At 34.7% G+C, this 24401-nt stretch overlaps 2 protein-coding genes across 3 annotated transcripts in view; both read left to right on the forward strand.

Annotated features, from left to right (window-relative positions):
* ARL13B (ARF like GTPase 13B) overlaps positions 1 to 24401 on the forward strand; it is a 75464-nt gene that overhangs the window by 33401 nt on the left and 17662 nt on the right. For both annotated transcript variants that reach the window (XM_080828274.1, XM_080828275.1), the window contains exons 4-6: positions 13941 to 14046; positions 15135 to 15337; positions 18834 to 18948. In XM_080828274.1, the coding sequence (XP_080684400.1) occupies positions 13941 to 14046; positions 15135 to 15337; positions 18834 to 18948 (424 nt within the window). The remainder of the gene's footprint in view (positions 1 to 13940; positions 14047 to 15134; positions 15338 to 18833; positions 18949 to 24401) is intronic.
* LOC308358194 (transcription factor BTF3) lies at positions 6649 to 7647 on the forward strand. The gene has a single exon (XM_080828312.1). It carries the CDS (start codon positions 6769 to 6771, stop codon positions 7255 to 7257), a length of 489 nt encoding a protein of 162 aa, XP_080684438.1. The 5' UTR covers positions 6649 to 6768; the 3' UTR covers positions 7258 to 7647.

The raw sequence follows: 24401 nt of genomic DNA on the forward strand, positions 1-24401 counted from the left end.
TACCATATGATTTCACTCATATGTGGAATTTAAAACAAATTTAACAAATTTAAAACAAATGAGTAAAGGGGGGAAAAAGGGAGAGAGGGAGAGGCAAACCAAGCAACAAACAGTCTTAACTATATAGAGAAGAAACTGATGGTAACCAGAGGGAAGGTGGGTAGGGCGATGGATTAAATAGGTAATGGGGAGAAGGATTGCACTTGCTGTGATGAGCACTGGTTGTATGAAAATGTTGAATCACTATTTTGTACACTTGAACCTAACATTACACTGTATGTTAACTAACTGGAATTTAAATAAAAACTTAAAAAATATATTTAAAAAGGCAATCTATGTTAATAAAATATTTTCGCAGTACATCTTGATTTTAGAAATGCACATAATACCTTTCATGATATTTTTACAGATAAGAAGCTGCTGGGGAATTACATATTTGTAATTGTGCATTGAATTGTGCATTGAAACACACATAATATCAGTATAAACCAGAGAAAAATCAACCAGTATTGCTAATTTTATGTTGTTATGCTATGGGACTTAGTGTTTAATATGCTTAGGTAAATATTTTTGTCGGTAATTTGGATGTTGTCACAGAAGGCATACTTATCAAATATGTTGATGGCAAAGAATTTGGAGCGATTTTCAGAATTTGAAGTACAGAATTGGGATTCAAAAATTAAAATAGCACAGAACACTATACTAAAAGTAACAAAATTATGTTTAACTAGGACAGATGTAAAATATTGCAACTAGTTGTTTAGAAAACACCTTTACATCTATAAAATGGAAGATCCTGTGTTCATAGCAGTGCTTATGAAAATTACTGGAGATTTCTATCAGAATAATCATGATTTCTATCAGAATAATCATGCTTTCATGAATAACAGTATCATGTCTAGACTGACTAAGAAAGATGTCTCTAGGCCAGATGACTCTAGGCTATTCAAAGCAAGTGGAAGAAGGACTGTGTTAAGTTCTGATGTTTTGAGATGAAAATTCATAAATTGGAAATTTCCAAACGGTCAGGGAAGGATGAGATTGGACGACCATTGAGAGGAATGGAAATACTTGTCCTGCAAAAGAGATGTAGGGAATATTTACAACTATTTTCTGAAATGTGTAGGTCTGTATATATAAGAGGGATTAGATTTATTTGGCATTAATCCAAAAGACAATGGGTGGAAATTACATGGAGAGAGGTTTGACTTAGTATAAAAAAGAGTTTTTGAATGGGTAGAGTTGTCCCGAGATGGAATAAACTGCTTCATGAATTAATAAGCTTGTCATCACTGGAGGTGTTCAAGATTCTTGAAGGATAATGACCCAGTTGAGGATGTAGAAATGAGGCCTGCATTGCACAAAAAGTTATACCAGTGTCCTAATAATTATTCCTTTGGTTTTAAAGGCTAGTATTTTGTCAAAGAATTATTGATGCTTACTATATGCAAAATTTTAAATGCTGTAGTATTTATTCAGTAGTACCTGTCCTTGAATAATTTACTCTGTGAGGGGAATTGGACAGTATATAATTAAATAGATAAATGAGACAATTTTAGATCTCGATGGGTAATTAAGCAAGTCTTCTCTAAGGGAGTATTTGCTGTGAGACCTAAAGTTGGGAAGATGAAGAGCCAAGGAATACTGCCTGGGGTGTAGGAGATGGGGTGCCAAGTCAATGAATGGGATTCTAGAAAGAATCCCAATAAGTTAACTAATCAATTTATGCATTTTTCTTATGGGGAAATTGAGAATCAGAAAAGTTAAATGTCTTACCCAGAGTTTCTTAGCAGTAGTACTGGTTAAATAATGCCAGATTTCCTGGCTGCTAGACCAGTGCTTTTCCTGTGTAAGATACATAACAAATTTCCCAGAATATATATATTACATAAAGCTTGGATCATCTACATGCTCTTTTGTATTGAGTATTTTATTAAATATCTTATGTTTGTATTATTTGTATTATGTTTGTATATCTTATGTTGATATTGATATTTAAAAACACTCAAAAACATTGGGAAGTGATTATAGAAACTTTTTCTTAGGTGGCAACTTTCTGAAAGCAGAATTAGCAACCATAGTTTCCTATATACCTCTGATAAAGACTAATTGTCTTTCCAGTGTAGAGGGAGGTTGATACTAATTTCAGTTAGTTTAATGATTTATCTTGAATAGTTCCCTACTATAGTTGTTTGATTTAGTGTTATATATTACTTCCTTATCTGTATGCTCTCTCTGGCATTACTTTATTGATGCTGAAAATAATTTCCTCCCCAAAGTCTTTAAGATGTCATGCTGCTTTTGTTACAGCTATAAACTTTTTCTTTTTTAAATTGGCTTTTTAAATATGATTTTTATTTTCCTCAAATTAACACAGACAGGCAGTTTAAGAAGTCAAATCACTGCAAGGGTTGTCAAGATAAACTGCTGATACCTGCCTGCCCCACCGTATCTCATTTCCAGTTCCCCATTTCCCAAGGCAGTAATTTTCAACTCCTTAGCTGTATGTTGCTTTTAAACTCTCTGTTTCTAAGTAATTTGCCTATGTAGGTGTTTCTGCTTTTTCAGTTCTAAATATTATATTGAATCTCTGCTATGAAAGATGTGGATTTAACTTTCTTTCAAACCCCAAGCCTTCCCTCAGTTTTTCCTTTCAAAATAGTTATATCATAATTTTTGGTTAGTCAGTATTCTGTGTTTACATTATCATAATTACACATTTTCCTAGTACAAATATTACATACACCAGAGTCACATAAGGTACTGTGGTCATGTTTCCTTTCTCAAATAATTTTTTTCATTGTTTCTTGGCCTTTCAGTGGATAGAGCTAGGAAATGTGTACTTTAAGAAAGTTTTTCATTGAAATATTTGCACGTAATGAGAAAATGCCCTAAATAAAAATGTATAGTTTGATGATTTTTCACACGTACATGTAACTACCACACAGATCAAGAACGATGTAACTTTTAAAATTTCTCTTGAAGATACTAATTTACCTAAGTTTTTCAATCGCCTCATTTTGTGTGTGTGTATTACTAATTCATTCTAAAACTCTTCAGCTGAACTGAAAGTATCCTCTCAATATTTAAATATAGTAGGTATTCTTTTTATAGTAGGTATTCTTTTTCTTTTATTTCCTTTATATTACTGTATCTTTTGAGACTTCTTTCCTGGAATCCTCTAGTATGACCTGATTTATCACACAGCTCTTGTGTTTAGATATTTTTCTCTATTGTGTATTATCTCCCAATTCCCACTTCCTCATCTCTTTTCTTGGTTTATCCTCTTGATTTTGAGGCATTCCCATAGTTTTGTTTCAAACAAAAATGTAGTGAAAACTTGTATTTCTGAAAGTGTTTTTATTCTACCCTTAACACCCGAATAATATATTTTCTGCAGATATAATTCTTACTTGGAGATTATATTCCTATAGAATTTTGAAAACTTTTTTGTATTTTTATATAACATCCTTTGTTGACCTTAAGAAATCTACTATCAGATTCCTGGTATTTTATACAGGATCTTTTATTTTCTTTCTTCCTTTCATGAAAGCCTTGGCCTTTTCTTTTTATTCTTGGTGTTCTGAAATTTCATAATAGTATGACCTGAGGTACATCTTCTTGCATTAAAATTGCTGGAAATGTAGTGGTTCTTTTCAAGTTGGAAATTTCATGTGTTAAGGATTGGGGGGGTGGTCCTAATTTTTAAAAAAACATTATCTCTTCCATTTTCTTTGTATTCTTTTCTTTGAAATTCCCCTTATTTGGATGTTGACTTTCGTAGCTATTCCTCTTTCTTAGTGACTTGCCAGAGGCAATGCAACTAAAAAATGGCAGAGCCCTACAGTCAGATACAAGCTTACCTGATTGCAAATCTGTTCTTTTTTTTCCCCATTCTATAGTGAACAGAGATAGATTACCCTAGTGAAATATACTACAAATGAAGCTGATCTATATCAAATATTGTATTATTGTATAAATACTATAATCAATTAGTATAAATTACTATAATACCAAAATAAAAATGTTCTTGCAGGAGGTAATATATCAGAGCTAAAATAATTATCCTGTTTGTAGCTTTATTATGACCGTTAATATAATTAGACCAAATTAAGCACTTTACAGTTTAGAAGAGGAAAAAGATTTGGTTCTGATCGCATAGATCTGTATTACAGAAAGGTGAAGATATTTTGAATCCTATCCTTGGTACCATGCAGAGATGAGGATTTTTGTATTTTGTTTTGGCTTATAGTAATAGGCTGAGATAAGATAGATAGGAAGTGAACTATACTTCGTTTCTGTGTACGTACACAGATTTCTGTTTTCTACTAACCTGTTAGTTTGAATTCTTACAGCTACAATATATATACTATATGAGACATAGCTATGTTGTTTTTGGTACTTAAAAAAAATTGACTTGTGTTCTTGATATGTGGGGAAAAAAAGGAATTAAAGTATTAGGGGATCAGATGAGAAATGTAAGGAGGGACCAAAACAAAACCAATTCTGATTTTTTTTTATTCATGATAATTAAGTCCTGTTTAATGTTTCTATATGGCTAAGTAGCTTTTGGTAATGTCTAAATTGAACAGTTATCAAGAACTACAATGTCCCCAACTTTGTCCTTGGTTGCATGGTTTAGAAGAAATCCTGAAACAAACCCCTCTAACATTTTTATGGCTGGATAGATCTTTTTTTTTAAAATTAGGAACAAATGATCAATGCCATCAAAAGCCTTTTTCCCAAGCATCATAGTTTGAAAAAATTTTTAAGGAACAGAATATTTCAAATTGTTATTGTAACACTGTGTGCCCTTACAAAGTTCTTTTGGAAAGGTAAATTTTACTGTCACTGATTTTGGAGACCAATGTATTTGACTCTGAGCCTTGTAAAAGTTGTGTTTTCCTGGGTTTCTGTTCTTGAAAGAATTGTTTCCCAGAGTACCACACTTTCATATTTGAATAAAAGGTACTTTAAGGAATGCTTCAAAATATATTGATAGTATTTTTTATTCATTAATGTTGATAATTTTACCAGGAAAAAAAAAGGCAAGTAAAACTTCCAAATCTGTTTTTCTGTAGATCTCAATATGTTACTAGTATTAAAGGAAGAAGTCAGATTTCTTTTCAGTGCTATGTATCACAGCATGCCTATTATAATAAATAATGTTTATATGTAATTAGCCGTACAGTTTATACTGTGTTCATCTCGGTTTAGGGATCCAGTGTCTTTGTTTACTTCTTTTGAACATTTAAAATGTATTTATGTTAAAGATACTTTACATTATTAGATTATTTCTCATTTCTTAGTAATAAATTCCTTTGTTTGTTGTGGCCACCAACTGTTTCTTTGGGTGGTGGGCAAGTGTATTTTGTGAACTTTGTCAGTAGTTTGTCTTTAGTGGGTAATTACATTATACAAGGATGCCCTGAGTGCTCTGCATTATAGATACATTCTTAACCTATTTTTTGTGTTTGGCACTACTAGGCCCCTTTGGAGCTTGCCCAGTTTAGCCCAGGTAGAATAAATATGGGCTTGATTTTTCTCTAGTGATTTCTATAGCTCAGGTAATGTATATATGGGTCTGTTCCCACCCCGCCCCCCCAGTGATTTTTGGAGCTCCAGTGAATACCTCCTCTCCTGCTGTAATCTTGGACAAACCAACAGCTTTTTAACTGTATATGGACTCTATTCTATTTTTTCTAGTTTGCTACTTCATCTGTGAACCCCAGTTTTAGTCCCCTCTTATGCACAAACACTAAACCCCGGCCCCTTAGGGAAAGTATTTGCATGGAGTTTGCTTTAATTCCTACTTTCCATTTTGACTATGAACGTGTTCCTTTTTCAGTTCTGGCATCTGGAAGTTTAATTTTCTTACTTCAGATATAATGATGCAGTTTTAAATTTTATATTTTTTTTTCCTTAATATTAAACACTTTTATATGTTTGTATAAGAGGGAGGTATATCTGTATATCTTGACTGAAAGTCGTAGGTGATTATCTTTATAGAGATAACTAATTCAGAATGTTCCTTAAATCCTTGTTAGTCTGTTCAAAAATTGACTTAATGTAGGTACTCACGTGCACTTACATGTTATATATAAATTGTATTTTCTAGTAGTTGCATGCTCATAACTACATGCATAACTATTTCCAATTTAACTGCTCAATCTTATAGCTTCATAAAATAGATTAGGCAAGGTGAGATATCAAAGCATGTTAGAATTTGAAAGTTGGATGGAGTTCATGAAGCCGTAAAGTATAATAGCTTAGGCTGCATGAAATTGATGAGACCACCATTGTAAGTAATCTTTTCTGTACCTTAAATTTATTTTTCTTAGTTTTGGAAGACTTCTATCCAAATATGAATCTTTCAGCCTTTTTAGCTTACTCTATTGCTATACAGTTTTGAATAGTACTACTGATAACTGACTTGTCTTTGAGCTTAAATGAGGTATTTGAAAAAAGAAAGTTGAAGACTAATTTATCAATATGGTAATCAACTTTGGAAATTTGTTCTAGGAAACAGAAACGTAAACCTTGTATGACTCAAAAGTTTCTCCACCCTATTACAAACAGGGGACATTCCCAGAAACAGACATTGAATGAAAATTACCTAATGCTTTAAGAAATATGCCTTGGGTCCGGCCTCCCTCTAGCTGCCATCTTGCGTCCCCGCGTGTGTGCACCTAATCTCAGCTGGTCCGCCCGAGACCCCCTGAGCGCCAACCCTAGTCCCCCGCGCCGTCCCATTTCCGCTCCAACAAGATGAAAGAAACTATCATGAACCAGGAGAAACTCGCCAAACTGCAAGCACAAGTGCGCATTGGTGGGAAAGGAACTGCTCGCCGAAAGAAGAAGGTGGTTCATAGAACAGCTACAGCAGATGATAAAAAACTTCAGTTCTCTTTAAAGAAGTTAGGGGTAAACAATATCTCTGGTATTGAAGAAGTGAATATGTTCACAAACCAAGGAACAGTGATCCACTTTAACAACCCCAAAGTTCAGGCATCGCTGGCAGCGAACACTTTCACCATTACAGGCCATGCTGAGACAAAGCAGCTGACAGAAATGCTACCCAGTATCTTAAACCAACTTGGTGCAGACAGTTTGACTAGTTTAAGAAGACTGGCTGAAGCTCTGCCCAAACAATCTGTGGATGGAAAAGCACCACTTGCTACCGGAGAGGATGATGATGATGAAGTTCCAGATCTTGTGGAGAATTTTGATGAAGCTTCCAAGAATGAAGCAAACTGAATTGAGTCAACTTCTGAAGAAGATAAAACTTGAAGAAGTTACTGGGAGCTGCTATTTTATATTATGACTGCTTTTTAAAATTTTGTTCATGGATCTGATAAAATCTAGATCTCTAATATTTTTAAGCCCAAGCCCCTTGGACACTGCAGCTCTTTTCAGTTTTTGCTTATACACAATTCATTTTTTGCAGCTAATTAAGCTGAAGAAGCCTGGGAATAAAGTTTGAAACAAGATTAATAAAGTTCTTTGCCTAGGAAAAAAAAAAAAAAAAGAAAGAAATATGCCTTGGGATAGATACTGACAGATTTATGGATTTTTTTTTCAGTGAGACATTTTTTTCTACAGTTAACTATTAAATACAATATTTTAATAAATGTAACCAGTTTTTTACAACATAAAATGGAGTGTTCTTTTGTTTTTATGAATGGAAACAACTTGTAGTATTTTCCTAATTCAAGGTGAAAGCAGCTATTACTGGAAAATTCACCTCTTTTGCTACTTAAATATGGAAAACTAAAAAACAGAATTTGGCAAATTGCATATATTCTCTCAAAGCTTAAATTATCTTTTTTTGTAATGCAGTCTTTTTTTTTTTTTTAAATAATTTATTTATTTGACAGAGATCACAAGTAGGCAGAGAGGCAGGCAGAGAGAGAGGAAAGGAAGCAGGCTCCCTGCTGAGCGGAGAGCCCAATGCGGGGCTTGATCCCAGGACCCTGGGATCATGACCTGAGCCGAAGGCAGAGGCTTTAACCCACTGAGCCACCCAGGTGCCCCGTAATGCAGTCTTTTAGTGCTTTTTTCATTCTACTTATTTGTTGTAAATAAGTTGTTAAATTAACTTGCTTAATGCAACAAGACCATTTTTATTTAAATACTTAAGAATTCTATAATTTTGAACTTTCACTCATCTGATTAAGTTGTGTGTACATGAAATGATTCTTTTTTTTTTTTTTTTAAGATTTTTTATTTATTTATTTGGCAGACTGAGATCACAAGTAGGCAGAGAGTCAAGCAGAGAGAGAGGGAGAAGCAGGCTCCCCGCCGAGCAGAGAGCCCGATGTGGGGCTCGATTCCAGGACCCTGGAATCATGACCTGAGCCCAAGGCAGAGGCTTTAACCCACTGAGCCACCCAGGCGCCCCATGAAATGATTCTTATATTAAATTTAAAACTACATAGCCATGGAGGTAATATGTTATTGGTGTATCACAGCCAACTTTCAAGTCCACCCTTAAAATATTATTTTGAGTGAAAATGAGTTATCAAGTTCTAACATTATAGGAATTAAAAAGTAACTTTAAAGAAATACCAAAAAATAAAATAAGTTTTGGTTAAGCTTCTATATATTGCTTAAGTTTGAAAGTATCAGATCTACCTATATATATGTTGCATTTAAATAATGCTGACTTAAAATTTTTAAAGTGTCAAATCAAATATATTTACATAGAATTTTATAATTTAAGGACTTTTAATATACTAAAACATTAAAAATATGAGCATTTTTATATTTTTACTGTAGTCCTTTTACAACAAAATTATTTTCTAATTTCTTCCAGTTTAAAAGATTTTTGGAAACAACAACGAAGAAATTAAGACCTTATAGAAAATTAACTTTAAAAAAAAAGTACATGTGTGTCAAATTCAGGCATAAGCTTCTTTCCACATTTAAATGTAAAAGTGTTCTCTAAAGCAAGCACAGTATGACTAATTTATAATGTGTCTACAAAAGAAATAATTTTAAGTTTGTTTTTAGCGGATCTGACTTTCTCATGTTTCCAAAACAATAACTTATTTTTTAAAGGAATTAAAAGAAAAAAGTTGATTTTTATTACAGTGGTTTATTTATAAGAGTGCTAAACCCAAATCTTATTCAGTATATTAGCAGTATAAATTAACAGTTAAGCTACCTGCGGCCTGGTCCAACTCTGAGCATACCAGTAACTTTAATTATCTATTGAGTTATTTTTAAATGTGACACATTTCAGTCTATGGATGTTTTGCATTGAAAAGTAGAAAAAAAAAAGAGGAGTTTATTTACCTTTGTCTTGTTCTTTTTGTTGCTTTCCACTTGTGGTGTTGGAGTCCAGCCCATAAAAGAAAAACTGAGTATCATCTATAACGTTTCAATCAATTATTTAAGCCTGTGTCTTATGGTTCACAGGCTAATTTCTGTATAGTTTTCATATCATTAATGTAATTGAAAGCCGAATAATGAAGTCAAGTAAGTTAGACATAAAGGTGTCCTTTTGCTGTTAGTATCAAATGAGAAGAACAAATTGCTTACTTCACACCTGGAGAATCCGGTTTTGCCAGTTAGCCACCCGTTCTTGAGATTAAAGGAAGATTATTTTCATTGGAGCTAGCTGGTAACAGGAAGTCCTTGTTAAACTGCCTACATAGAATATTTGGCACAGTCTCTGTAATTCCAATTCTGTATTATATATAAAATACATTACTCACAAAAAAAGGTGATTTGTATTTAAACAGATTACTTTGTTTTCTTTAGGTATCAAAACTTGCTAAAATATACAGAATTTAGAATAAATAAGAATGGAAACAAGCTTGGTATAAAGGCTTTTTGTTCCATTTTCTTTAAAATGATTGAATTCTGTTTTATTTTAGGAAATCCTAAAGGCTTACCTCATGAAATCATCGAATTTCAGAACTACAACAGCCAGAAAAGAGCTTGTCTTTAAACCTTCCACCCTTTTCTTTTTACTTATATCTGCTATTTTATTTTAAAGATTTTATTTATTTATTTGACAGACAGAGATCACAAGTAGGCAGAGAGGCAGTCAGAGAGAGAGAGAGAGTGGGGGGGAAGCAGGCTCCCCGCCGAGCAGAGAGCCCGATGTAGAGCTTGATCCCAGAACCCTGAGATCATGACTTGAGCCAAAGGCAGAGGCTTAACCCACTGAACCACTCAGGCGCGCCACCCCCCGCCTTTTTAAAGATTTTATTTATTTATTTGGCAGACAGAGATCACAAGTAGGCAGAGAGGCAGGCAGAGATTATATCTGTTATTTTAACTTTAAAATAAGTTACTTGCATAGTTTCAGTGCCAAAAACCTAAAGTTGTGCAGCAATCTGTGATACTGTTTATGATATCAGTATAACAATTCAAAATTAATTTTTACCAGAGTGAAATATTTATAAAAAGTATTAGAAATGAAATTTATCTCACAGTACTAAATATCCTTACCTTCCCTTTTTTACTGTCTGAGTTATGATTTAAGAGTAAGAGGAGGTACTTTGCTATAATATCTATCAAAATAACATTTGCATTTATTCTTTGATTTAGTAGTCCTACTTCCTGGAATCTGTTCCCGAAGTAAGAAGTAACTCCTTCACACATTTATTTTTCACAGCACTCTTTATGAAAACAAATCATTGGAAACAACCCAAAAGTCCATAGTCCCAAATTATGTACTTTAAAATACCATTTCCCCCATATACTTGTTTGTATTTTCAAAAAGGAACAGTGGGAGGATGAACTAAAAACTAATGAAAATTATTACCTAAAGGAGAATGGAAGAAACAGAGAGAGGAAAAGGGACAGAGATGGAAAATAGTTCTGATTGTACCTTGTTTTTATAGTTTTGAATTTGGAACTGTATAAACATTCTATCTCTAAAAGGCAAAAGAAGCCTGAAACAAATGAACCCGGGTACATATCTAGGTGGTGGAATAGCCAGACAGAGAAGGATTATTCCAAGTTATTTTAAAACTAGAGTATTTTGACCCATGCATCTTTTGTGGGATCTATCTTAGAGACAAAAATAATCACAATGAGATTGACCTGAATTTAGTAGGATTTTTAGTAATAATACTGATATTGTTATGTTAGAACTCATATATGTTGTAAGATAAGGAAATAGTTAATGTTCGTGTTATTAGGAACTGTAGTTTTCAAGCGTAAGAAAAGAAGAGACACAATTAAGCTAAGTAAAATGTAAGTAATATTTGATTTAAAATGGAAAAATCAATATGAGCTCATGATTTAATTTTTTTTCTTTCTTACAAAACAACATTTTTCCTAGCTTTATTCACTCATGGTCTAGAAGCAATGGCATTAATAGCAATAAATGTCCAGAGTCCCCAGATTGTGGTCTTTAAAGTACCATTTCCTTCCTTACTGAAAAGAATCAGGACTCTTTAGAGAAATTGATGATTCCAGGTCTGGAACTTTTTTTTTTTTTTTTATAAGAAATCTAAGAAGCTATCAAAGCCTATTGGAGTTGTACCAAAAGAACACAGGAGCTAGTTCAAAGGAGTTTCCCACTGACCAAAAATGGGTAACTTTGAGCCTCAAACATAACAATGACTGTAATAAATTGAAACACATTAAATACATTTTTAAAACCATGAGTTCATAATGATATCCCCTCACAAACCAAAGGAAGCAATTTGGAGGTTGATAGGGCATCAGTTTATTCTTATGAAAATTAAGAAATGAAGGCAAAGGATCAAAACATTTATGTTGACTTTGGTGTGAATTGTATTTAAGTAAGAGCTAACAAGTAGTTGATAAAAGCTTACTTTTTTTTTTTTTTTTGAACAAAATCCAGCTAGTAAATTCAGAGGGAATATAGAACTAGAAAAATCATGATTTTATAAGCTTTTATAAAATAATGAAATTAAGCAAAGGTCATTAAATGGCTGTTAAAATCATTCGATGAAAGAAAGTTTAGTGGGGAACTTTATTTTGGATGAATCAAGCTGACTCCAGCCAAATCCACTGATCCAATTTAAAATCACTAAATGTTCTATAACTAGATATTCTGTGCCTTCTCAGTATTAGCACCATCTGTGAAATATGTTTGTCAGGATTTCAGCTTGAAACTCATCCAGCTTATACATCTAACTGCAGATGTCACATCTACAGATGTGCATCTGACTACAGATATAGGAAATATTGGGTATGGATGTTAAAATGACCTTATAAGTAAGATAGTTGAATCTTAAACATAGGAAATTCTATAGAAATGGTACTTGTTTTCAAATAAATGTCATGGAAGGAAATGTGGTGGTGGTGTTGCAGGGGTGTAAGTGTTGGGACTGGGGACAGTATTAAAAAGATTTTAATGAATACATTATAATGTGTATCTTGTTTGGATCTGAATTTGGACATAACATTATAAAAAAGATTGAGGAATGTTAGTTTTTTAAAATGTGATAGTGGTATTATGGTAATTTTTTTTAATTTTTAAATTTTGGGGTGAAGTAACATAACTGGGCAGGGAAAGTAGAAGATCTGTAAATGAACAAGAATGGCCTAATGTTGATAATGTTTAAAGGTAGGTGATAAGGTTTCATTGGATTTATTATTCTAAATATTTATTAAATAATATATTTTTGCCTCTGAAATATCTATCAAACCCTGGCAAGACAGTGTTTTATTTTAATCTCTGTCATCTGATAGGCAAACAGTGTTATTTTGTAGTAATTCCTATTTTTTTAAAGTAACTTATTTTGGTTTTTCATTTTGTTTTTCCCCAATTTGTTCCTAACTGAACATCATGGTTTTTATGCCCAATAAATTCAAAATGACCCTACCTCTCCAGTAAGTTGCACATTTATGTGGACCCATTCACACACTGAAAATACAGATGAGCTCAAATATTACAAGCTTAGTATGACTATCTGGTTGTTTAAAACATGATACAGTTTCTGTTTTAAGAAGATAAGGACATAATTAATGTGAAAGTTAGAATTGATGGTTCAGGGCAGTGTAAGTCCACTTCTTTTTGTAGCGTTTTTTTGTTTTTGGCCTATTGAACTATTGTTTGATTTCTTATCACTTCCGGTTAGTTGATTTTTGCCTTTTTTTAGGCCAGTTCTTACAAACTTACTTTAGCAGTAATAAATCAAGAAGAAATAATGAAATAGACACTACAATGCTTTTTTTTTTTAAGCTTTTTTTTTTTTTTAAAGATTTTATTTATTTGACAGAGAGAGATCACAAGTAAGCAGAGAGAGAGAGAGAGAGGGAGAGGGAGGGAAGCAGACTCCCTGCTGAGCAGAGAGCCAGATGCGGGACTTGATCCCAGGACCCTGAGATCATGACCCGAGCCGAAGGCAGCGGCTTAACCCACTGAGCCACCCAGGTGCCCCTACAATGCTTTTTTTAATAAATTTTTTAAAAGATTTTATTTATTTGAGAGAGAGAGAGAGTGCGCACAAGTAGGCAGAGAGGCAGGGAGAGAGAGGGGGAAGCAGGCTCCCCACCGAGCAGAGAGCCCGATGCAAGGGCTCAATCTGAGGACCCCAAGATCATGACCTGAGCCGAAGGCAGAGGATCAATGCACTGAGCCACCCAGGTGCCCCTACAATACTTTTTTTTTTTTTTTTTAAAGACTTTATTTATTTGAGAGAAAGAGATTCTCCCTAGCATGAGCAGGGGGAGGAACAGAAGAAGAAGGAGAAGCTGACTCTCCCCTGAGCAGGGAGCTTGAGCCGGGGCTCAATCCCAGGAACCTGGGAACATGACCTCTGCTGAAGGCAGATGCTTAACTGACTGAGCCACACAGGTGACCAGATACTACAATACACTTTTGAACTAGTGTGTTCTGTAATCAGTAGGCTTAAATCTTTGGAATAAGAAGAACATAATCAAAATAGTTTTAAGTGGCTTCAAGATTATGTATTTGCTATAAAACTACTTCATTTGTGTCTCTCTAGGTTGGCAAATAAACAAGACAAAGAAGGGGCTTTAGGAGAAGCTGATGTGATTGAATGCCTATCTCTGGAAAAATTGGTCAATGAACACAAGTGCCTATGTCAAATAGTAAGTTTTTGGGTTTTTTTGCTGTATGAGATATGTTCAGCATAGCCTGGTTTTTATGGCAGTGATAGGCAATTAGGTGGTAGACAGCTAACAAAATAATTTATCAGTGTCTTAAAATAATTTTTTTTTTACCCAGGAAATCACATTCTCACTCTTCTATTGATATTATTTGCTTTACTGTAACATATAGTTTCTGTTTAGTTGTTACTTCCATAAACTTTCATGATTTCAAAGACTAGATTTGCTTTTTTGTTTAAGATATTGCTGATAGGACCTGTTAAGTTATACAAACATGTCATGCTATAAATTTTGTAGATTGGTAAAGTATAAATACAAAATTTAATGATGGGAGAGGTTATAATAAGTTTTGAAAAATTGTATTAGGAGAGTTATCCTACAATCTTAAGAAAGGTAGACAGAGGATTTAGTGTCTATTCTGATTTCAGAAGATGACCATTAGGCCATCAATCTTAAAAGATATTTATTGCTGTAAATTCCCTGGCATATAAGAAGTTAAAACTTTCTGCTGGTTTTGTTTTTTTTTTTTTTTTAATAAGTCAGGGTATTTTTCCTTTGGCAGAACGTTTTTGTCTTCCATTGTTTTTTGTTGTTTTTTTTTTTTTAAGATTATTTATTTATTTAGTTATGAGAGACAGAGAGAGAGAGACAGGCAGAGGCACAGGGAGAAGCAGGCTCCCCACAGAGCAGGGAGCTCCATGAAGGACTTGATCCCAGGACCCTAGGATCCTGACCCCAGCCGAAGGCAGTCAGTCAGTGGACTGAGCCACTCAGGTGCCTTTCCATTGAGTTTGTTTAAAATTATAACTGGCACTGTTGACTTCTTGTGTCATAATATGTCTTATAGTTTACAGATGTAATCCATGAAATATTTCACCTTATAGGTACTAATGTTATATTAGTGATCATTGCAAAGATGTCTTTTGTAAATTAAATAAGCAGATGCTTCATATAATTAACTTAATGTTTAGTTTTGATTTGCCGGTAATTATACTTAATGGTTTATGAACAGATATTTGTGGAGAGCTTTTAGTTTTAATCTTTGAGCCAAATAAATTGGTCTTTTTCAGGAACCTTGTTCTGCAGTCCTAGGATATGGAAAGAAAATTGACAAGTCCATTAAAAAAGGCCTTTATTGGCTGCTACATATCATTGCAAGAGACTTTGATGCCTTAAATGAACGCATCCAAAGGGACACAATGGAACAGCGTGCTCTTGAAGAACAAGAGAAACGAGAAAGGGCTGAACGAGTGCGAAAATTACGGGAAGAGAGGCAAGTAGATTTATTTGTGACACAGTACACATGCAAAGTAAAGAACGTCACAGCTTTATGAATAACTTTATAGTTTTATCTATTCAGTTTCCTCTTGCTATATGAAGATACTAGGTAAAGTTTTTATTTCTGTGGATTTTTCTCTATACAAGTTTGGGTGGTAGGATTCTAATTTTCCTAGTGGTGTTATAATAGTTAAATTTATTCCTTAGGTGGTATTATACCAGAACTTGAAGATTTTTATCTCTTCATTTGAGTACTGTTGGTGTAGTGGTTCTCAATCCATGGGGTGATTTTGCTTCTCAGAGGACATTTGGCAATGTTTCGAGATATTTTTTCTTGTCACATGGGGTAGCTGGAGTGCTACTGGCATCTTGTGGGTAGAGGCCAGGGATGCTGCTAAATATCTTGTGATACACAGGACCATATCCCACACAAAGAATTATTGGGCTCAGTACTTCAATAGACTGAGAACTCCTTCTTTAGTCTAAGCAAAGATAGAAGGTAGGCTGTTAGTGGATCTGTCAACTGAAGCAAAATCTGATCTTCTACCTAGTTTTGTCAGAAAGCAGATTAAATTGCAATATCTCAGTATTTTAAAATATGTTCCTTAAAATTATTTTAAAAAATATAGTGCTTGAAAGCAATCTTTTAAATGGAATTTAGCAAACTCTGAATTTTAAAAAAGGGATTATATAAATTCTACCATAAAATTATAATAATCTGAATGTGTAAGAAAGTACACAGATTTGATTAGAAGTTGAGTTTAGTAATTAATGCCATGATTCATCTTTCTTTCTCCACTGGATTGTTATGAGGTAGGGGAAGAGAGAAATGAAAAGATATCTCTCTCTCTCTCTCTCTCTATATATATATATATATATATATATTTTTTTTTTTTTTTTTAAGAGGGAGGGTATAGGGAGAAGCAGAGGGCGAGGGGTAGAGAGAATTCTAAGCAGGCTCCACACCCAGCAGGGAGCCGGATGTGGGGCTGGATCTCACAATCTTGAGATCATGACCTGAGATGAAATCAAGAGTTGGAAACTTAACCAGTTGAGCTGCGCAGGTGCCCCAAAACGAAAAGATGTCTTATTTTTTTTTTTTTTAAGAGGGAGGGAGAGCACAGTATAAGCGTGTGCACGCATGCATGCATACGCATGAGGGCGGGGGAGGGCCAGAGAATGAGGAAGAGAGAGAATCTTAAGCAGGTTCTGTGCTCAGCATGGAGTCCAATGAGATGTGGAGCTGTTTCTCAACCATAAGATCATGATATGAGCTGAAGTCAAGCATCAGACACTTAACCGACTTAACTGGAGCCCCTAAAATGAAAAGATTTTTGAGTGAGTTCCTGTAAGATACAAAGTTGTCTTCCATCTATCTAATTTTGGCCTCCCATGTGCTTTTAACATAGTTGTAGTTTGGTAGGCAAGAACCCACTAATTACCCTTGGTGATGCCTTTGTGAGATGCTTCTTTACACTGCTGAGGAAATCCTCTGATTTAGTGGTATCTTTCATTTAATTCAGAGAAAGGACTTACATATTTCTAGAGATAACTCTCCATCCCCATGTGCTCAGTAATATGAGCAGATAATTCATCTAGGTTTTTCTTGATACTAGTGGGAGGTTTTAGTAAATGTGAGACTCTGGTTTTCTCTATCCTAGTGTATCATATTTTCATGATACAAAGCTCAGTACAAGTCATTCAAGGAGGTATACCTTTTATTTTCTGAAGACTTTCTTGCTTTTCCTCCATTAAGAATGCAAACAAAAAGAACCAAAAAAAAAAAAAAAAAGAAAGAGTTAGATAAATGAAGTCTAATGTTAGTCATTTTTTTTTTTTTTAGTTTTTACCTTTTCAATAAAGATATTCTAGATCATATTATGTCAGGCTTTTCTGTTACCCATTCCTCCTTTCTCCTAGCCATGTAACTTGTGGTCTGAGCCCTGTCCTATTGAGCAAAGAGACTCTGTAATTAAAAGTAAATTGGCATTAAGAAAAGAGTTATTAAAAAAAAAACACAAAAAACCCCCTTTTTATTTAATTAAATCCAATGGAATAGGTTTGGATATTTTTGAAAAACAGTAAAACATGCTGTTGTTGATACCTGAAAATAGTATGTCCGTACTCGATTACCTGAAATTACGTAGGAATAAATGAACAACATTAAGAGAATTACAGTCTTGTAGGTATGTTCGTTTACGGAGTGCTTTTACATACAGAGTGCTTTGTCTACAAAACACTATGAGGTAGATGTTTTTATCCAAATTTATAGGGAAGCTGAGGCTTAAAGATCCAGATAGAAGTCCAGGGTCACAGAGGTAATAAATCTAACTCTTGGCTTCCTTTGTTCAGAATGAATATTTCCATAATAGAACATAATTAATAAATGTCATAGTATTGAGCATTCATATTACCGTACTTACAGTGTAGTTGCAGATCTACAGTACTTACTTTTCTCTCTTTAGCTACTTGTTTTAAAAAGTAAGTTATTCTTCATGCCTGGGGCAATGTTAACTATAAATAACAGTGATAGTAAGTGTTTCAGTAGTAACTAATCTGGAAATACTTTTTTAATCTGAGTGATATTGGGTAATTTAGTTTTATAGTCTCTCTATGTTTACACAGCAATGATTGTTATCCAGCTCATTTGTGACATGTAGCTTGATAGAGCCCTGAAGAAGGGTGTTAACTAGAGAACTTATTTATTCGTTAACATCAATGAAGAGGCTGGTGTGTGTTTGGGAGGGTAGTTGAGGAATCAATTATATAGAATATGTAGACTGATATTAAGAAGTCTGTCAAAGGGAATGTTTTTTTTGTCAGTATTTCTTTTTTGTTTTAATTCAAAGGATCAACTATGGATTATTACTCAGCCATAAAACAAAATGAGATCTTGCATTTGCAACAGTATGAGTAGACCTAGAGGGTATTATGCTAAGTGAAATAAGTCAGACAGAAAAAGACAAATACCATGATTTCACTTACATGTGTAGTTTAAAAACAAACAAAAAACAAAACAGAAACACACCCATAAGCACAGAGAACAAACTGATGGTTGTAGGGAGAAGGAGAGGTGGACAGGCAGAATGGGTGAAGGGAAGTGGGAGGTATAGGCTTCCATTTATGGAATGAGTAAGTCATAGGATGAAAAGTATAGCAGAGAATATTGTAATAGTGTATGGTGACAGTAGCTACACTTGTGAGCATAGCATTAATGTATAGACTTGTCAAATCACTATGTTGTACTTCTGAAACTAATGTAATATTGTGTGTCAACTATACTTCAAATAAAAAGTTCAAATGATAATCTTTACATGGGGCTAAGAGGTCTATTATCTGCATTAGGATTTCAGAAAGTCTCTCAGTAATTCAAAACCATCTCCAGATGTTTAACTTACTCAATTTAATAGCCTTAAACCTATTGCAAGTGTTCTTAAGCATGGTTCAGCATTTTTTCATAAGGAATTCCCAATTTTTCTCTCAAACAATAGAGAACAAAGAGAGCGAGAGCAGGCGGAACTGAATGGAACCAGCAGCCTAGCTGAGTTGGACCCTGAACCAATTATTGTTAATCCTTTCCAGCCAATAGCATCTGTCATCCTTGAGGTATGGATGGTGGCAAATGTAATTTTTTTAACTTAAGTTATGAAGTTGGAAGTTGAGAAAGGAGGTGGGAGAAGTGCTTTACCAGAGAAAATTTCTAAAAGAAATTAAATGGATTAATTTTTCTTCTTCTTAAAGTTTGCTTTTTGATCTAATATAAGAAGGAAAGCTAACTTCTGAATTAACTGAGAATGAAAATGAAGATTGAGTGTAGAAACTGTCGTCGTTACTGTCCTGATAAATCTTTTTTTGTCACTTATGTCTTATGTTAGTAATGTATTTACTCTTATTTACATTGTCTTTCTCCCTGTGTTGCTGTTCCTATCCCTTTAAAGTACTGTTTAAATGCTTATGATGCATTTTAGAGTATGTAAATGATTTCCTAATTATTTTCCCAGGATACTTCAGAATGTTTGAAACTGTAGTTGTTCTTCTATATACAAATATCATTTATTTTAATTTTAATTGTCAGAAGTTTTACCAAAATTAATTTTTAGACTTTAATCAGGAAGAAGTTAAGGGACTATGTGTGTGTGTGTGTGTCTGTATATCTCTATCTTCGTTTTCATTTTCTGCTGGTGTCCAGAGTTCACATTGGCCCTTGCTTTAATTACCCTCAGCAGCCGTGCCTCCTTAGAGGCAGAGCTTCCTAAATCTCCATTCACTTAGAGCTTAGTGTGGCAGCTGGCTTGGTGGTCCCACCTGTATATTCTCCATTCCTCTTCCCCTGTCACTGCCTCCTTCCACACAGGTGCTCATCTGGAAAGGTGGATGATTGTTTCTTCCTTGGGGCTGCTGCTGAGGAGGGAGGCAGCTCCACAGGTAAGAAGATGATTGGATAGTTTTGGTATTGCTTTATTTTGCAGAATAATTGGTAATATGGGATAGTTTGTCTTAAGTTGCTTAGATAACAGAAGGTTAATTGTATTTAATCTTTTTATTAACCCCACTACATTTACCTTAAGTATACGCTTTTCTAAGTATATTAAAGGTGTCTTAATAACTTGAGCTATTGATTTGTCTCTATCCTGTTAAATACTATGGTTGCCGAGTTTTGTTGTATGTTCTTTAAAAAATACTGATAGAGGAAGGAAATCAAGATTGACTTTCACTTTGAAACATGCATTTTCTCTATATTTGTAATAAAGCTCACCTTGTACATGATGACTGATTATTTTATAGTATCATGGTTATAAATTACTTAGATGGCCTTAGTGCTTCTACCAACATTGTATATTTGATGATATGAAGATGTGAACAGTAATGGTGTATAGCATAGTATACCTTAAATTCAAAGTCCCTGAACCTAATTTGTGGCATGCAGAAAGTACAGACAGTTATTAAGCTTTTAAACTGTGTTAATTTTAAGAATATGAGCAGTAAACAAATGAAATAAATGAAAACAAATTATCTAAAGTCTTCTTTTTACTTAGCAAATTTTCTTTTCTTTTTTTTTTAATCTGTTTTTTTTTTAATTTTTTTATTTTAATAAACATATAATGTATTTTTATCCCCAGGGGTACAGGTCTGTGAATCGTCAAGTTTACACATTTCACAGCACTCATCATAGCCCATACCCTCCCCAATGTCCATTTCCCCACCACCCTCTCCCGTCCCCCCTCCCCCCCACAACCCTCAGTCTGTTTCTTGAGATTGAGTCTTTTATGGTTTGTCTCCCTCCCAATCCCATCTTTTCATTTTTTCTTTTCCTACCTCCCCCCAACCCCCCCCGCCTTGCATCTCCACTTCCTCATATCAAAGAGATCATATGATAGTTGTCTTTCTCCGATTGACTTATTTCGCTAAGCATGATACCCTCTAGTTCCATCCACGTCGTCGCAAATGGCAAGATTTCATGTCTTTTGATGGCTGCATAGTATTCCATTGTGTATATATACCACATCTTCTTTATCCATTCATCTGTTGATGGACATCTAGGCTCTTTCCACAGTTTGGCTATTGTGGACATTGCTGCTATAAACATTCGGGTGCACGTGCCCCTTCGGAGCACCACGTTTATATCTTTAGGATATATACCCAGGAGTGCAATTGCTGGGTCGTAGGGTAGCTCTATTTTCAGTTTTTTGAGGAACCTCCACACTGTTTTCCAGAGTGGTTGCACCAGCTTGCATTCCCATCAGCAGTGTAGGAGGTTTCCCCTCTCTCCGCATCCTCGCCAGCATCTGTCATTTCTTGACTTGTTAATTTTAGCCATTCTGACTGGTGTGAGGTGGTATCTCATTGTGGTTTTGATCTGTATTTCCCTGATGCCGAGTGATGTGGAGCATTTTTTCATGTGTCTATTGGCCATCTGGATGTCTTCTTTGCAGAAATGTCTGTTCATGTCCTCTGCCCATTTGTTGACTGGATTATTTGTTCTTTGGGTATTGAGTTTGATAAGTTCTTTATAGATTTTGGATACTAGCCCTTTATCTGATATGTCGTTTGCAAATATCTTCTCCCATTCTGTCAGTTGTCTTTTGGTTTTGTTAACTGTTTCCTTTGCTGTGCAAAAGCTTTTGATCTTGATGAAATCCCAATAGTTCATTTTTGCCCTTGCTTCTGTTGCCTTTGGCGATGTTCCTAGGAAGAAGTTGCTGCGGTTGAGGTCAAAGAGGTTGCTGCCTGCATTGTCCTCAAGGATTTTGATAGATTCCTTTCGCACATTGAGGTCCTTCATCCATTTTGAGTCTATTTTCGTGTGTGGTGTAAGGAAATGGTCCAATTTCATTTTTCTGCATGTGGCTGTCCAATTTTCCCAGCACCATTTGTTGAAGAGGCTGTCCTTTTTCCATTGGATATTCTTTCCTGCTTTGTTGAAGATTAGTTGACCATAGAGTTGAGGGTCTGTTTCTGGCCTCTCTATTCTGTTCCATTGGTCTATATGTCTGTTTTTGTGCCAGTACCATACTGTCTCGATGATGACAGCTTTATAATAGAGCTTGAAGTCTGGAATTGTGATGCCACTGACTTTGGCTTTCTTTTTCAATATTCCTGTGGCTATTCGAGGTCTTTTCTGGTTCCATATAAATTTTAGGATTATTTTTTCTATTTCTTTAAAAAAAATGGATGGGATTTTGATAGGGATTGCATTAAATGTGTAGATTGCTTTAGGTAGAATAGACATTTTCACAATATTTGTTCTTCCAATCCATGAGCATGGAATATTTTTCCATTTCTTTGTGTCTTCCTCAATTTCTTTCATGAGTACTTTATAGTTTTCTGAGTATAGATTTCTTTGCCTCTTTGGTTAGAATTATTCCTAGGTATCTTATGGTTTTGGATACAATTGTAAATGGGACTGACTCCTCAATTTCTCTTTCTTCTGTCTTGTTAGTGTAAAGAAATGCGACTGATTTCTGTGCATTGACTTTATATCCTGACACTTTACTGAATTCCTGTATAAGTTCTAGCAGTTTTGGAGTGGAGCCTTTTGGGTTTTCCACATATAGTATCATATCATCTGCAAAGAGTGATAGTTTGACTTCTTCTTTGCCGATTTGGATGCCTTTAAGTTCTTTTTGTTGTCTGATTGCTGAGGCTAGGACTTCTAGTACTATATGGAACAGCAGTGGTGATAACGGACATCCCTGCCGTGTTCCTGACCTTAGCGGAAAAGCTTTCAGTTTTTCTCCATTGAGAATGATATTTGCGGTGGGTTTTTCATAGATGGCTTTGATAATATTGAGGTACGTGCCTTCTATCCCTACACTTTGAAGAGTTTTAATCAGGAAGGGATGCTGCACTTTGTCAAATGCTTTTTCAGCATCTATTGAGAGTATCATATCGTTCTTACTCTTTCTTTTATTAATGTATTGTATCACATTGATGGATTTGCAGATGTTGAACCAACCTTGCAGCCCTGGAATAAATCCCACTTGGTCATGGTGAATAATCCTTTTAATGTACTGTTGGATCCTATTGGCCAGTATTTTGGTGAGAATTTTCGCATCTGTGTTCATCAAGGATATGGGTCTGTAATTCTCTTTTTTGGTGGGATCCTTGTCTGGTTTTGGGATCAAGGTGATGCTGGCCTCATAGAATGAGTTTGGAAGTTTTCCTTCCATTTCTATTTTTTGGAACAGTTTCAGGAGAATAGGAATTAATTCTTCTTTAAATGTTTGGTAGAATTCCCCTGGGAAGCCGTCTGGTCCTGGACTTTTGTTTGTTTGGAGATTTTTGATGACTGTTTCAATCTCCTTACTGGTTATGGGTCTGTTCAGGTTATCTATTTCTTCCTGGTTCAGTTGTGGTAGTTTATACATCTCTAGAAATGTATCCATTTCTTCCAGATTGTCAAATTTGTTGCCGTAGAGTTGCTCGTAGTATGTTCTTATAATTGTTTGTATTTCTTTGGTGTTGGTGGTGATCTCTCCTCTTTCATTCATGATTTTATTTATTTGCATCCTTTCTCTTTTCTTTTTGATAAGTCTGGCCAGGGGCTTATCAATCTTATTAATTCTTTCAAAGAACCAGCTCCTAGTTTTGCTGATTTGTTCTATTGTTTTTTTAGTTTCTATTTCATTGATTTCTGCTCTGATCTTTATGATTTCTCTTTTCCTGCTGGGTTTAGGCTTTCTTTGTTGTTTTTTCTCCATCTCCTTTAGGTGTAGGGTTAGGTTGTGTATTTGAGACCTTTCTTGTTTCTTGAGAAAGGCTTGCACCGCTATATATTTTCCTCTCAGGACTGCCTTTGTTGTGTCCCACAGATTTTGAACCGTTGTGTTTTCATTATCATTTGTTTCCATGAATTTTTTCAATTCTTCTTTAATTTCCTGGTTGACCCATTCATTTTTTAGAAGGATGCTGTTTAGTCTCCATGTATTTGCGTTCTTTCCAAATTTCCTCTTGTGATTGAGTTCTAGCTTCAGAGCATTGTGGTCTGAAAATATGCAGGGAATGATCTCAATCTTTTGGTACCGATTGAGACCTGATTTATGACCCAGGATGTGGTCTATTCTGGAGAATGTTCCATGTGCACTAGAGAAGAATGTATATTCATTTGCTTTGGGATGGAATGTTCTGAAGATATCTGTGATGTCCATCTGGTCCAGTGTGTCATTTAAGGCCTTTATTTCCTTGTTGATCTTTTGCTTAGATGATCTGTCCATTTCAGTGAGGGGAGTGTTAAAGTCCCCTGCTATTATTGTATTACTGTCGATGTATTTCTTTGATTTTGTGATTAATTGGTTTATATAGTTGGCTGCTCCCATGTTAGGGGCGTAGATATTTAAGATTGTTAGATCTTCTTGTTGGACAGACCCTTTGAGTATGATATAGTGTCCTTCCTCATCTCTTATTATAGTCTTTGGCTTAAAATCTAATTGATCTGATATAAGGATTGCCACCCCAGCTTTCTTCTGATGTCCATTAGCATGGTACATTGTTTTCCACCCCCTCACTTTAAATCTGGAGGTGTCTTTGGGTCTAAAATGAGTTTCTTGTAGGCAGCATAT

Source organism: Martes martes, assembly GCF_963455335.1.
Source record: "Martes martes genome assembly, chromosome: 1".
Lineage (NCBI taxonomy): Eukaryota > Metazoa > Chordata > Mammalia > Carnivora > Mustelidae > Martes > Martes martes.

What these genes read in the sequence shown, in the direction of transcription:
- LOC308358194 (XM_080828312.1), top strand. Translation starts at nt 6,769, where the DNA reads ATGAAAGAAACTATCATGAACCAGGAGAAACTCGCCAAACTGCAAGCA.